At 40.5% G+C, this 12,187-nt stretch overlaps 1 protein-coding gene across 2 annotated transcripts in view; it reads left to right on the forward strand.

Annotated features, from left to right (window-relative positions):
- Nucleotides 1-11,592, forward strand: part of ADAMTS18 (ADAM metallopeptidase with thrombospondin type 1 motif 18) — a 107,159-nt gene extending 95,567 nt beyond the window's left edge. For both annotated transcript variants that reach the window (XM_054048559.1, XM_054048560.1), the window contains 4 exons: nucleotides 1,984-2,175; nucleotides 2,780-2,992; nucleotides 4,913-5,060; nucleotides 9,555-11,592. In XM_054048559.1, the coding sequence (XP_053904534.1) occupies nucleotides 1,984-2,175; nucleotides 2,780-2,992; nucleotides 4,913-5,060; nucleotides 9,555-9,670 (669 nt within the window). In that variant the 3' untranslated portion in view covers nucleotides 9,671-11,592. The remainder of the gene's footprint in view (nucleotides 1-1,983; nucleotides 2,176-2,779; nucleotides 2,993-4,912; nucleotides 5,061-9,554) is intronic.
- The last annotated feature ends 595 nt before the right edge of the window (nucleotides 11,593-12,187 follow it).

Consider the following 12,187-nt stretch of genomic DNA (forward strand, 5'->3'; position numbering starts at 1 on the left):
AGATATTGGGTCTGATTTACGCTGCAGTACTCTGGTTTTATGCTGATGTAACTCCACTGTGCTCAGTCCCATCTTTTTACCCTTTTCAATCTCTTAACATCCAGGCATCCCAACTGGGAGACAGGACAAATATACTGTAAACCTGTAATTTATCTTAATTTTAAAAATAACAACGCTCTTCTCCCTTTGAATAATCTAAAGACAATTATGTTTAAAACTTTATTTAGCTTTGGTCCTGAGACCGAAGGAAAATATTTATAACCACAAAGGTATCAAACACCAAAAGACATGTTAAAAGGTTTCGTATTTGTAGAACTATTTTGTAAATGATTTGTTTCTGCATCTTTTTCTTAGAAATAAAAGTGTCAATTCTAGTCCCCAATACCACCACCAGCTGGGAGTCTTACAGGATGTATCTCTGATATCTTAATGAAGGTTTGGGGTGTTCAGTCTTTAACAAAGACTTATTTTGTCCGCAGTATTCATTAGTTATTGATGCTAAACAGTTATCAACAAAGATAAAAAAATCGAAGAGTATTTAACAGTGGGACCTTTCCCTTCTCACTTATTCATCTTTTACTTTTGGCTTTGGTGTTGTCATCTCACTAGTCATGCAGTCATCAAGGTTATTAAGGACCTGAATTTTTAATGTTAAAAACAAATATAAAAATAGCTTTTCTTTGGGGCGAGGGGGAGGAGTGGGCAGGGCTTGAGAACCTTTCAGATTTTCTTTTACATCATACAGAAGCAAAAAGAAAAACCCAATCTTTCCCCCTTTGCTATACATCTGTGAATTTGTTGTTTTGGTTTGGGATTTCCAAAGACACTTAGGAGTTTTGCCTAATTTTCTTATCAAAATATAATGGCAGTTGGGCACATAACTTCTTTAGGTCTCTCTGAAAAACTCAGCCTCTGTCTATCATGCTGCAAACTCCAAATAAATAAATAAATAAAGGTGTATCCCTCACAATGTCAAATCTCTTCACAGACAGCTAGGGAGAACGCAGTTCAGTTTATGGGAAGACCATAAATCCAAGCTTTTCAGCGAGCACAGGTTTTTGCGCACTAAGTTTGGTTAGAATGTTTTTAAAATGTCCATAGTCTAATATGCACTTTGGTAGCACAGTCCACAGGCTTTTACATGTATATTACTAACCCAATGAACTCTGGTAAAAAAGTAACAAACAAAACAAGTACAGGATGGTAGGAAATCTGCAGTTATCTCAGGGCTTTCACAATTCTGCAATTTCTGCTCTAGCATATATTCAGTTGGTCCATTTTGTTTCAGCCACAAAAAGCATATTTTAGATTTTAAATCAACATAGTAATAAACAAAAAAATAAGAATAACTCAATATTTATAATGTTTTCTAACCACAGCCAAAATGTCCCAAGTTCCAGTCATGGCTTTGCAAAATAACTTGCTTTGTGGCTTTGGCTAGTGCTGGCCCTAGCATAAATTGGAGCAGCTGGCTGTGGCCCTCAAGGGCCCAAACACTAATTGAGAATTGGAAGAGTACAGCTGCCATCTACCTCCTCCCATCCTCTATGCCAGGGTGAGTTCGGGTAACATAGGAACCCGCTAGTGTAGCTTTACACTTGTTGAGAGCTCCTTTCACTGGGGGGATTCTCAGATAGGTAGTTAGGGCCAGTTTTCAGCTCCTTTGTGTTGCCAAGGGCTGAGAGAATCTCTTTCTGTGCTTCAGTTCCCCATGTATAGGACAGAGAATGCTTATCTTCCTTACTGGAGAGCTGTGAGGGTTAGTTAAGGCTACACAATAAAATGTTTAACTCCAGGTTTGAAAAATGAAAAGTGCCACAGAAGTATGTTTATTACATTACATTTTCCATAACAGAATTACAGGTTTAAGTTAACAGCAGTGGCTACAGATAAGATTCATTATGGCTTCTGTGTTCTGCTGTAAATACAAAAATGTCAATTTTAAGTGCCCCAAACGCAAATGAATATTTCTTTCTGCCAAAGTGTTCCAAGACCTGTGGGAGAGGCATTAAGAAACGGGATGTCCACTGCAAAAGCACCAGCTCTTCCAAGCTGAAAATCTTACCAGAAAGTATGTGCAGCAGAGATCCCAAGCCAGAATCCCAACAGACCTGTGTACTAGGACGATGTCCCAAAAACGATCGGCTCCAGTGGGTGGTTTCTTCTTGGAGTGAGGTACAGTACCACAATCTGAATGACCGTCTTGCTCTCTGCAGAGCTCATAAAAGAGTACTGAAACACTAGCATGCACAGAGCATATGAGAGAAAAAAAGTGCTCTGGATTCAGTAAGGGTCATGATCTGATGAAAATACAAACTCTGGATCATTTATAAGAGCTTTGCCTGTAACTAATATTGTCTACATTTTAAAAAATGACTAGTAATTTGTAGCACCTTACTTTTTAGATGCCCTGCTTAAAACATCTGGAGAGGCCTGATCTTCAGAACGTGTTAGGGCACCTTCCTTCCCTTTAAGGTGTTTTCATTGGGCGTCTAAAGATTGAGGCACTCAAAGTCAATTTTGAAAATTTACGTCTTCATCTCTCAAAACACTTGGCTGTTTCCTGCTGTCAGTTTTTATGCCAGACTCCCACTGGCTTCACAGTGGTTTCCAAGATGGTAGAATTCATACTACTATAGAAACATTTTCCCATAATCTTTATGCTTTTATTTTCCACAATGCATTCATATTCCACAAAAGTTTGTCCAGGCTTTATTGGAACTGATATTAATTTACGGCAATGTATTATTTTAAAAGCACCCACTTCATTTTTTTTTAGTGCTCAGCCTCCTGTGGCCCAGGTATTAAAAAGCGGGAAATGAAGTGCAGCGAGAAAAGCATTCATGGAAAATGGATCACTTTCCCTCAGCGAAGATGTCGGAACATAAAGAAACTAAACATAGAACTAGAAGAAGCATGTAACAGAGGAGTTTGTCCATTGCAGAGGTTATACCGCATGGTGTCCGGATGGTACTCCTCACCCTGGCAGCAGGTATGAGAAAAAAAAGTCAGCCTGGGTTATTTGGAGAAGGTTACTCCTTTCCCTCCCACATCAGTGCTCTCCATTCCCAATGCCACTTTCTCTTCTGGCATTCATGGAGTCAGTAGGGAGTGTACAGTCCCTTCTGTGTGGTAGATCTAACATTGTTCTCCCACTATTGGTCACTGTGGAATGGAGAACCTCACATTCACCATGTGGGTGAATATACCCTTAATGACCAGACCAATAACCCTCCCAGTTCAGTCCTCTTTGAACACAACCACACATTGTAGTTAGCTAATGTCAGAGTTAGAAATATCAGGCCAAATTCTGTTCTCCATTACATCCATGCAGCCCCATTCGGTTAACATGGTAATAGGGCATGATGTAACCAGTGGGTGGGTATGGCTGGTATGTAGGGCAGTCAGTCCAAAGAGTCCACTGGGGCATGATGAAACTAGTTCGCAGGCAGCATGGGTGTTTGGTGAAACACCTTCTGAATCATGGGTAATGCCCAGGGAAACTGCACAAGCAGACCATGCAGAGTTGTGCAGCCATTCCAAAGAGAGGGCTAGAACATAGTATAATCGGCCATAATGGGACTGTTGCATCTTAATGTTGATAGCCCACAGGTGTCTTCTGCATATAGTCATAAGAACATAAGAATGGCCATGCTGGGTCAGACTAATGGTCCATCTAGCCCAGTATCCTGTCTTTCAACAGTGGTGGCATCAGATGCTTCAGAGGGAATGAAAAGAACAGGGCAATTATCAAGTGATCCATCCTGTTATCCAGTCTTAGCTTCTGGCAAATCTTGGACCATGCCGATATTTTGGTATGATGTAGCTGGTTCCATATTCCTGCATTTTAGTGGAGCTAGTTCCTTTATGCTAAAATTAAAGAATCTCACCTGTTACTTGTGGTGTCCCTAGCCTCTGTTCGCCAAAAGCTGGGAATGGGCTATAGGGGATGGATCACTTGATGATTACCCATTCTGTTCATTCCCTGTAAAGTATCTGGCATTGGTCACTGTTGGAAGACAGGATACTGGGCTAGATGGACCTTTGGTCTGACCCAGTATGGCCATTCTTAAGTTCTTATATGTGCTGCAGCTACACTACATTCTATGCCATTTCCAAATTCCGTCTTCCCATTCTTCTTGAAAGTGCACTGTAGATGAACTATATCTATATTCTCAATGTATTAGAGCATCTGCACAGATTGTCTGCATTCCTTAAATACTATGATTAATTACTGGATCAGCCTGTATTTGTTTCTACATTCTTGCAAACAAGCTTCTGTATTTCTGAAAGTTATCTACTTTATGAGTCACATCTATGAGACACATATTTGTTTAACATTGTATACTTGTTGTATACTTGCAACAATGTATACCTGACAGTTGTAATCAGATGATACCCATCACATCTTTTCATGAAGCACATGCAAGTGAAAGACTCACTCACTTCATAATACTTCAGAGATCTTCTTGAAAATACTTGTTTTTTCCCCAGATAGTTCCACAATTATGGCTTCACTGGGAATTTTACCTGCGTTGGGACAGCATAACTCGGCCCAGAGAATCAAGTTTCAAAATAGATCAGCACACAAAATTGGGGCTAGATTTTCTAAAAATCTCATCTCCCATTTAGGACCCTAAATAAGTAACCAGATTTTCAGAGGTGTTCAGTGCAAGTTGGATACTGGGCTCTTTTGAAAATCTGGCATTTGCTTTAGTGGCTCAATGGGAGCTGAGCTCACTTGAAAATCTGGCTCTGTGGGTGCTGAGCTCTTTTGAAAATTTGGCCCTTAGGCTCTTTACAATTTGTAGGCCTCATCCAAAGCCCTGGACAGTCTTTCCATTGACTTTCGAGGGCCTTGGAAGACCATCTGTGTTATAGAATGTGGCGTCTCATCTTTCCTTTTCTGCAGTGTACAGTAACATGTGGTGGGGGAGTGCAAATCCGGAGCGTGCAGTGCCTCCGGCAGGGGCAACCAGCAACTGGGTGTCTGCCACATCAGAAACCAGCAGTGTCGAGAGCCTGCAATACTAACTTCTGCCCAGCTCCAGAGAAAAAAGGTAAAACACCAAACTCTGAGTTGTAAATTACATTCAATGGTGGGTTTGATTGCTTGGAATTGTATAGCCCAGGGGTCGGCAACGTTTGGCATGCGGCTCACCAGGGTAAGCACCCTGGGAGGCCTGGCCAGTTTATTTACCTGCTTACGCGGCAGGTTCGGCCGATCGCAGCCCCCACTCGCCGCGGTTCGCCGTCCCGGGCCAATGGGGGCGGCGGGAAGCCGCGGCCAGCCCATCCCTCGCCACACCGCTTCTCGCCGCCCCCATTGGCCCGGGACGGCGAACCGCGGCGAGTGGGGGCTGCGATCGGCCGAACCTGCCGCGTAAGCAGGTAAATAAACTGGCCCGGCCCGCCAGGGTGCTTACTCTGGCGAGCCGCGTGCCGAACGTTGCCAATCCCTGGTATAGCCTGACAAACATCACCTTTGCCAGGAATAGGTGTGGGGGGGTTATTCTTCCTGTGTAAATCCCACATTTTTCAGTATCACCATTGCGCTCTGCAATATATTAAATTTGGAAGTGCATCACCTCTCTTTTCACAAACAGACATAAGGGGCTAACTTCTAGGTCTGATATGTTCAAGAGGGGACAGATATTTTTAAAAGCAGGAATAATAAAGGATATGTACTTTTTTTTTTTTTTTGCAGTTCAGGTTTGAGTTGTTTCTCCGTTTCTGGTTAAGTAACGATCGGGCTGCTCTGTGCATTACCTTAACTTCCACCCTCTTACAGTGCATTCTGTTGATGGGAGCATCCCATAGAGACATTGGCATAAAGTTAAAATAGTGACTTTTCTATAGAGCAGCGGCAAATTGTTCTTGCTGCTGCTGAGCAGAGGCCCCTCATAGCTTCAATTTTCTTTCATTTGTCTCTCTTTGGCTCCCAAGCCATGATGCATAATAACAAAAGTAAGACTCAATATGTACAACCCTGAAGTTTTTCCTGTAGCTGTCACTTATGGCCCAGTTATGCATTGTAGGCCCAGCTTACAGTGCTATTCATCCCAGCATCCCAAAGTACTTTACAAACAATTCTCAAAAGACCCCTGGTAAGGAATTTTAGCATTATTATACCCATTTTACAGATAGGAGCTGAAAATAGAGGTGGGTGTCCTGGTTAAAAAAAACAAAAGCCAGAGCCAGGTCATAGTTGACTTTCTTCATGTCCTAGAGCAAGATCATAGCAGCACTTGCACAAGAACACAGGCATCCTTACTCCCTATCTCCTGCTCTAACCATCAGACAATATTCTCTCTCATCCATATTGACTCCTGAAGCTTCACTGTGTGTGGAAAATCTGTAAAACACATTGCTATGTCAGCCACCAGGCCTTTGGGAAACATAATATTGCATGAGCCCAAGAAGCAAGACAGTTACAGAAATAATATCAATACTGTTGTATTTGCGGGGTGTGCAAAGTACATCCTCAGGATTCATCAGTCAGCTGCAACTAGCCTGGGTTGGAGAAATGGATGAATCAGGCCTAAAAGGGATAAATAAATAACTGACCGAGTTTGAAAAGTGACTAAACAGTTCTAAAGACTCAGAAGTTAGTTCCAAATCTTCTGGGAAGTTCTGCTGTGCTTCAGAATTTGTTTTGTGAATTTATTAAATCACTTTCTGTCATGGTATAGCAAACCCGTCACCCCCCAACATGCCTCCCCCAGCCATATTTCATGTCTGGGCTGGTATCTGTTATTCATTTTGGTCTTGGCCACTTTCTCTCCCTCCCCACAGCTGTAGAAGCTCTTTCCCCTGTTTTGTAACTGGTTCTTCAGACTCTGGAGATCAATTATCTCTCCACTGCTCTCTAACTCTCCATCCAAACCCACGCATGGAGAAGGAGCCAGCTGTGCTGCAATCACATGGAAGCAAATCACTCTCAATTAACAGCCGCACAGCTCCAGCTCCAGCTCTGTGAGCCATTAGGGAGAGATCGTGGAGAAGAAATAAACGTTTCAGGGAGTGTTATCATGCTCTCCTAGACAACTTGGATCTCCCCTCTAGCAATTTTTTCTCATTTTCATCACTGTACCAGAGACAGCAACAGGTACTGTAACATGTAGCCAGTAAATCCAAGATACTTGGAGCATCTTAAAAGGAAAACTGCATTTTTTTAAAGAAATTGACATTCATGAAAATGAGGGACCATACTAACTGGAATCAATGGGAGTCTTTCCGTTGACTTCAGCAGTCTCTGGATTAGGTCCTAAAAGCACTTCTTTTCAAGTGCCTAAATCCCATCTTCAAAAGGGACTTACGTGCCATGGGTTCTGTTATGTTCCATTGACTGTGAATGCTCCCATGTGCCTAGGTCACTTTTGAAAATGAGACTCAATCACTTTTTAAAATTTACCCTAAGTGACCTAGGAGCCTGACTGGGTTGGAGAATGTGCTGTGAGAACTTTCCAGTCATAATTCTGCATATGCCCCTCAGTCATCACTTGCAATGCCCTTCCCCCTCAAGTCATAGTCCTCTCTTGAGCATTCACTGTCAGACTTGGTAAACCGTGTGGTGGTTTTGTCTTGGTATGGTGGATAATGGGCCAAAAGATGCAAAGCTGGGACCATCTCCTTCCTACTTGACATTCAAATTGGAATTTGAATGCTGGTCTCTAGTGGGGAAATGCTGCAGCAAGGCATGTGCCACCTACTTCCCAGAGTGCAGTTTGTCCAGCACCAGTCTGTTACTATGTGACGTTGCTTGCAATGTGTTATTGGGGGGGAAAGCATTTTATTAGACAGTGACGTCTCATGTCAGATTATGTGCCTTTTGCATGCCATCTTTTGAGGGGGTTTCAAAACAAAACACTTAACCCTTCTTTAAAAAGAAGACAACACAGGGAAGTGGCAACTAATAAAACAGAGGGGTGTGTGGCTGTGTAACTCTGGTGTTACAGATATGAGGGAGTCTGTATGGTCTGAGAGTGAGATCATTTTCTCTGTGCCACCCCTTTAGTAGCTGATCTGAGAACACAGGCAACAGTAGCTAGATTTTTTGAGTAAGAATCCTTGTAAATTCCCTTTACTGACCATGTGTACAGTAGTTGTGAAGGCAGAATGGAATGTTTTCCCATGCTCATTTAAGACTTCAGTTTAGCTATAAATTTTTCTAAACCTCACTTAAAAGTCTTCATGCTTCTCATACGTTTTGAATTCGTTTATAAATCATCCATATGAATCATCACTGTGTACTTTAAAAGAAGCATAAAGCAGTGACTGCAAACACATAGAATGGGATGGCCATGAAATATTTTTAACCAACTGGGCTGTATGTGTGTGAATCATATACAGAAATAAATGAAGCAAAAAATTCATCTGCATTTTAGTGTCTGGTTTTTTTTTTTAAATTAAAGATGGGATTTTCAGACACACACAAAATTGGCCTAACTCTGCTCCCATTAAAGTCAATGAGAATGTCACCACTGAAGTGGGAGCAGAGGAAGGCCAATGTTAAGCATTTTTGAAAAATCCCACCCTAAATTACCGTGTCATATAATCTGATAAAGAGCTTGATTATTATATTGGGGCCCCTGTTCAGATTTTAATGAATGAAACATGAATATAAATGACAGAATTTAGATATCTCCCCATTTGAAGATGCAAACGTGGGGTCTCAAAAGTAGGGACCTTACCATAGATTTTGCTTTGTGGATGCAAATTTTAACCCTTCTGTGCACTTAGGCTTAGATAATTGAAACTGAACCCTCCTCCGCACACCCGTAAAATGTGGGTACACATAGGTACACAAGGAGTTTTGTGCACACACATACAGAGCTTGTTGTCTGAACATTTAGATTTATTTCTGTAGAGTATGTACATACACACACTCTCAGATCCTGAACTATTTTCTCTGCAGATCAAAGAAAGGGTAGAGTAATATTCATTAGCATAGGGCTTAGAGGTGGACCCATTTGTGTAAATAGTTGGTTTTATTGCAGTGGTTATAATCTGTAAAATAATATAGTGATAAGGGATGAAATCTTGGCTTCAGTAAAGCCAATGGTGAAACTCTCATTGACTACAGTGGGCCAAGAATGTCACCCTAGGATATTTTTAAAGTGTTGTGTTATAAACTATTTCATTTACCTCTCATAATGCCAGTGTATTACATCAAAAGTAGAGCTAATAAATTAAAAAGAAAGTGATACACCTCTACCCTGATATAACGCGACCCGATATAACACGAATATAACGCGGTAAAGCAGTGCTCTGGGGGGGCGGGGCTGCGCACTGCAGGATCAAAGCAAGTTCAATATAACACGGTTTCACCTATAATGCGGTAAGATTTTTTGGCTCCTGAGGACAGCGTTAGATTGAGATAGAGGTGTACTAAAAAAGAAGAGTGTACAAGGCCTCATTCTTCTTTAACTGGAATCATCCCTCGTGTTTATATCATCGGCAAGTGTGTACAAATCAATAAATTGAAGTACTGCCTAATTTGCAGAATTGCTGAAATACACGCTAAACATGTTGATTGGATTTCCCTCTTTCAGATGATCCCTCTTGTCTGGATTTCTTCCCTTGGTGTCATCTGGTTCCCCAGCATGGTGTCTGCAACCACAAATTTTATGGCAAGCAGTGCTGTAAATCATGCACAAGGAAGAACTGATTGCAATATTTTATTGCAACCCTGCAAGGGTTTACATTGAAATTCAATTGACTTTAAGGCAGGACCTAGTGCCACATAAGCCACTGATGGAAGAGAGACGTACGGCAGAGTAACTTTCTAGCGGACTATCTGAGGTACAGTAATTGTTAGATAAATGGTGATCCAGGACTGTTTTTTTGCTGACCTCCCTAAAGTACAGAGTAGTTTGGATCATTTGAACACTCCCAAGCAAGGGTCATTTCTTCCCATCACTCTTTAAATATGTCATTTTGCACTGTCATATGTGATAAGGAAGAAAATAAGGTAAGCAATGCTCATCTGGATAATTTTTCAGAATGTGAGCAAAAGAGATTGAGAATTCCATGCCGGAGGTTACAGTGTGGCAGTAGAATATATCTCAGTCTATCACCATTGCTTCTTTTCAGTATTTGTTATGATAATGTCCGTTCAAAGTAAGGAGGAGGTTTACTACCGTTCTCATGAGAGAGAGGTCCATATGGCTGTTGCTCGGAGCATGCAAAGTGTCACGCATCACAGGTGTTGTGATTACAATAAGTAAATAGTGCACTACTAAAGTAAATGGTGCTTCTGTATTACACTTGCTGCTGGAAAAGCAAGTTTGGCATCATGCTAATGTTTTTATTGTTTTGAAAAATTACACTTTCTGCTTAGTGTAGAAACTCAGAGGTGGTTAACTAGCAACTTGAAATGTATTCCTAGAAATATTCAGCCAGTAGAATATGTGGAACTTTTAGTATTGCTGTGTAATACAAGTAAAATAGAATTTCACATTTTGACTAACTCAAAGATTTATTGAGCTCAATGGTTATATTGTTTTCAACATTCTAAGCACGTTAGGTAAGTTATTTTATGGTTTAAACTTGATTTTTTTAAATAATAAAACTTCAAAATATGTTTTTCAGAAACTAAATTGTTTAAATGCCAATATGCTGAAGAATAACTTATTTTTATCTCAACTTTCTCTGCAAATTTTGGTTCATCAGTTAGCAAAAGAGAAATAGCAGGAATAGGATAGTCTGTTCAAAGAACAGACATCACACACACTTCTCAGAATGTTAACTCTTGATACATGAAATATCATCAATTGGAAAAAATAGTAATCTAATCAGAAAAATCAAATTCAATCATATTTTTAGACATTTTGATAATCTTCAAAATACACTTTTTTAGGTCAGGCTCCTTAAACATTTTATAGCACTTGCAATGATATTTGTAGTCATTCAGTATCCAGCAGTCAATAGATATCATATATCAAATGGTACCATTTAAAATGTTTCTGCATTGGAAAAAACACCCAATCTGTTTGCCAAAACCATTGTAACTGAAACAGGGCTGTGTCCTACTGTAATTTTCTGGGGAGTGGCTATAAGGGACATATTTATCTAATTCCACCCAGTCCCACAACTTCTTTTGATGAATGTAGCTCAATTTTCCTGCTTTTTAAAGTATCATTTCAAACTAGGATTAGCCATCTCAGCACTAATGCCAGACAGTGGTCAGTTAAAATTAGCAGTTCCTTTTGCAACAATTTAAATGAAAAACATGTATTCTCTGATACTTTAAGAAATGTTGATTGGAAACATATCTCAATCAGCTAGGCTCTGTCTTGATATTGGACTTTGTATAATTATAACTTTTTTTTCTTGGAAAACTGCAAGGGTTTTTGTTTTGTTTTTATAATTGTGTCCTTTTATTATTTGATGTAAAATAATTAATTTATTAATGCATAGCTTTTCCTTTATATTTCATCACTTACTTCCTTAAGTAAGTGACAACAGTTCAGAAGAGAAAATGATAGTGTCAGAAAGTATGGATTATGGTGTAAAAAAAGCAAAAATATAAGTGTAATATTTAATTATTTTATAAGTTTTATAATAAAGTACTCTAACTGTTTCACTATATTTGGAATTGTACAATTCTTGAATAAAATATGGAGGCTATAAATAGATGCAGAGTAATGTAAATGGTGTATGTGTTTATCTATACTAATGCAAATAATCCCAGATTGTTCTAGATTAAGACAAATACAGTATCCTAGGCTGACAAGACCTATGGCCCCTCCCTAACGTCATAGTCCCACCCCTGTGCTGTTGACCCGCCTCATGCTGTGGTAGAAGAAAGGCCCACCCTTACAAGAACTGTCTACTGGGCGGATGTAGGGGGAACGACCACTGCTGGCTGGGCCCTTCCCATTCCACACAGCATTGCTCCCTATCTCCAGCCCCTTTTATCCAAGACTGGGGCGGGGGGGGGGTTGAGAGAGATTCCCAACACCACTCTAGCAGAGCCCTGATGGGGTGGCTGGAGAAAGGGCCCTTGTCCAAGTCTCCTGAGTCAGGATGATGTTTGTGAGGGATTCCCATAGCAGTGGGTTTGAGTGTTAACAACTCATTATGATGAATGGGGCACAGGTCACTCCTCTCAGAGGTATAGTTTCAGGCTTTGCAAAGTCAGGTGGACATTACTGTATCAGTAACATTTGAGTCATATTTTCAG

This window comes from Malaclemys terrapin, chromosome 14 (genome assembly GCF_027887155.1).
Source record: "Malaclemys terrapin pileata isolate rMalTer1 chromosome 14, rMalTer1.hap1, whole genome shotgun sequence".
Taxonomy (NCBI): domain Eukaryota; kingdom Metazoa; phylum Chordata; order Testudines; family Emydidae; genus Malaclemys; species Malaclemys terrapin.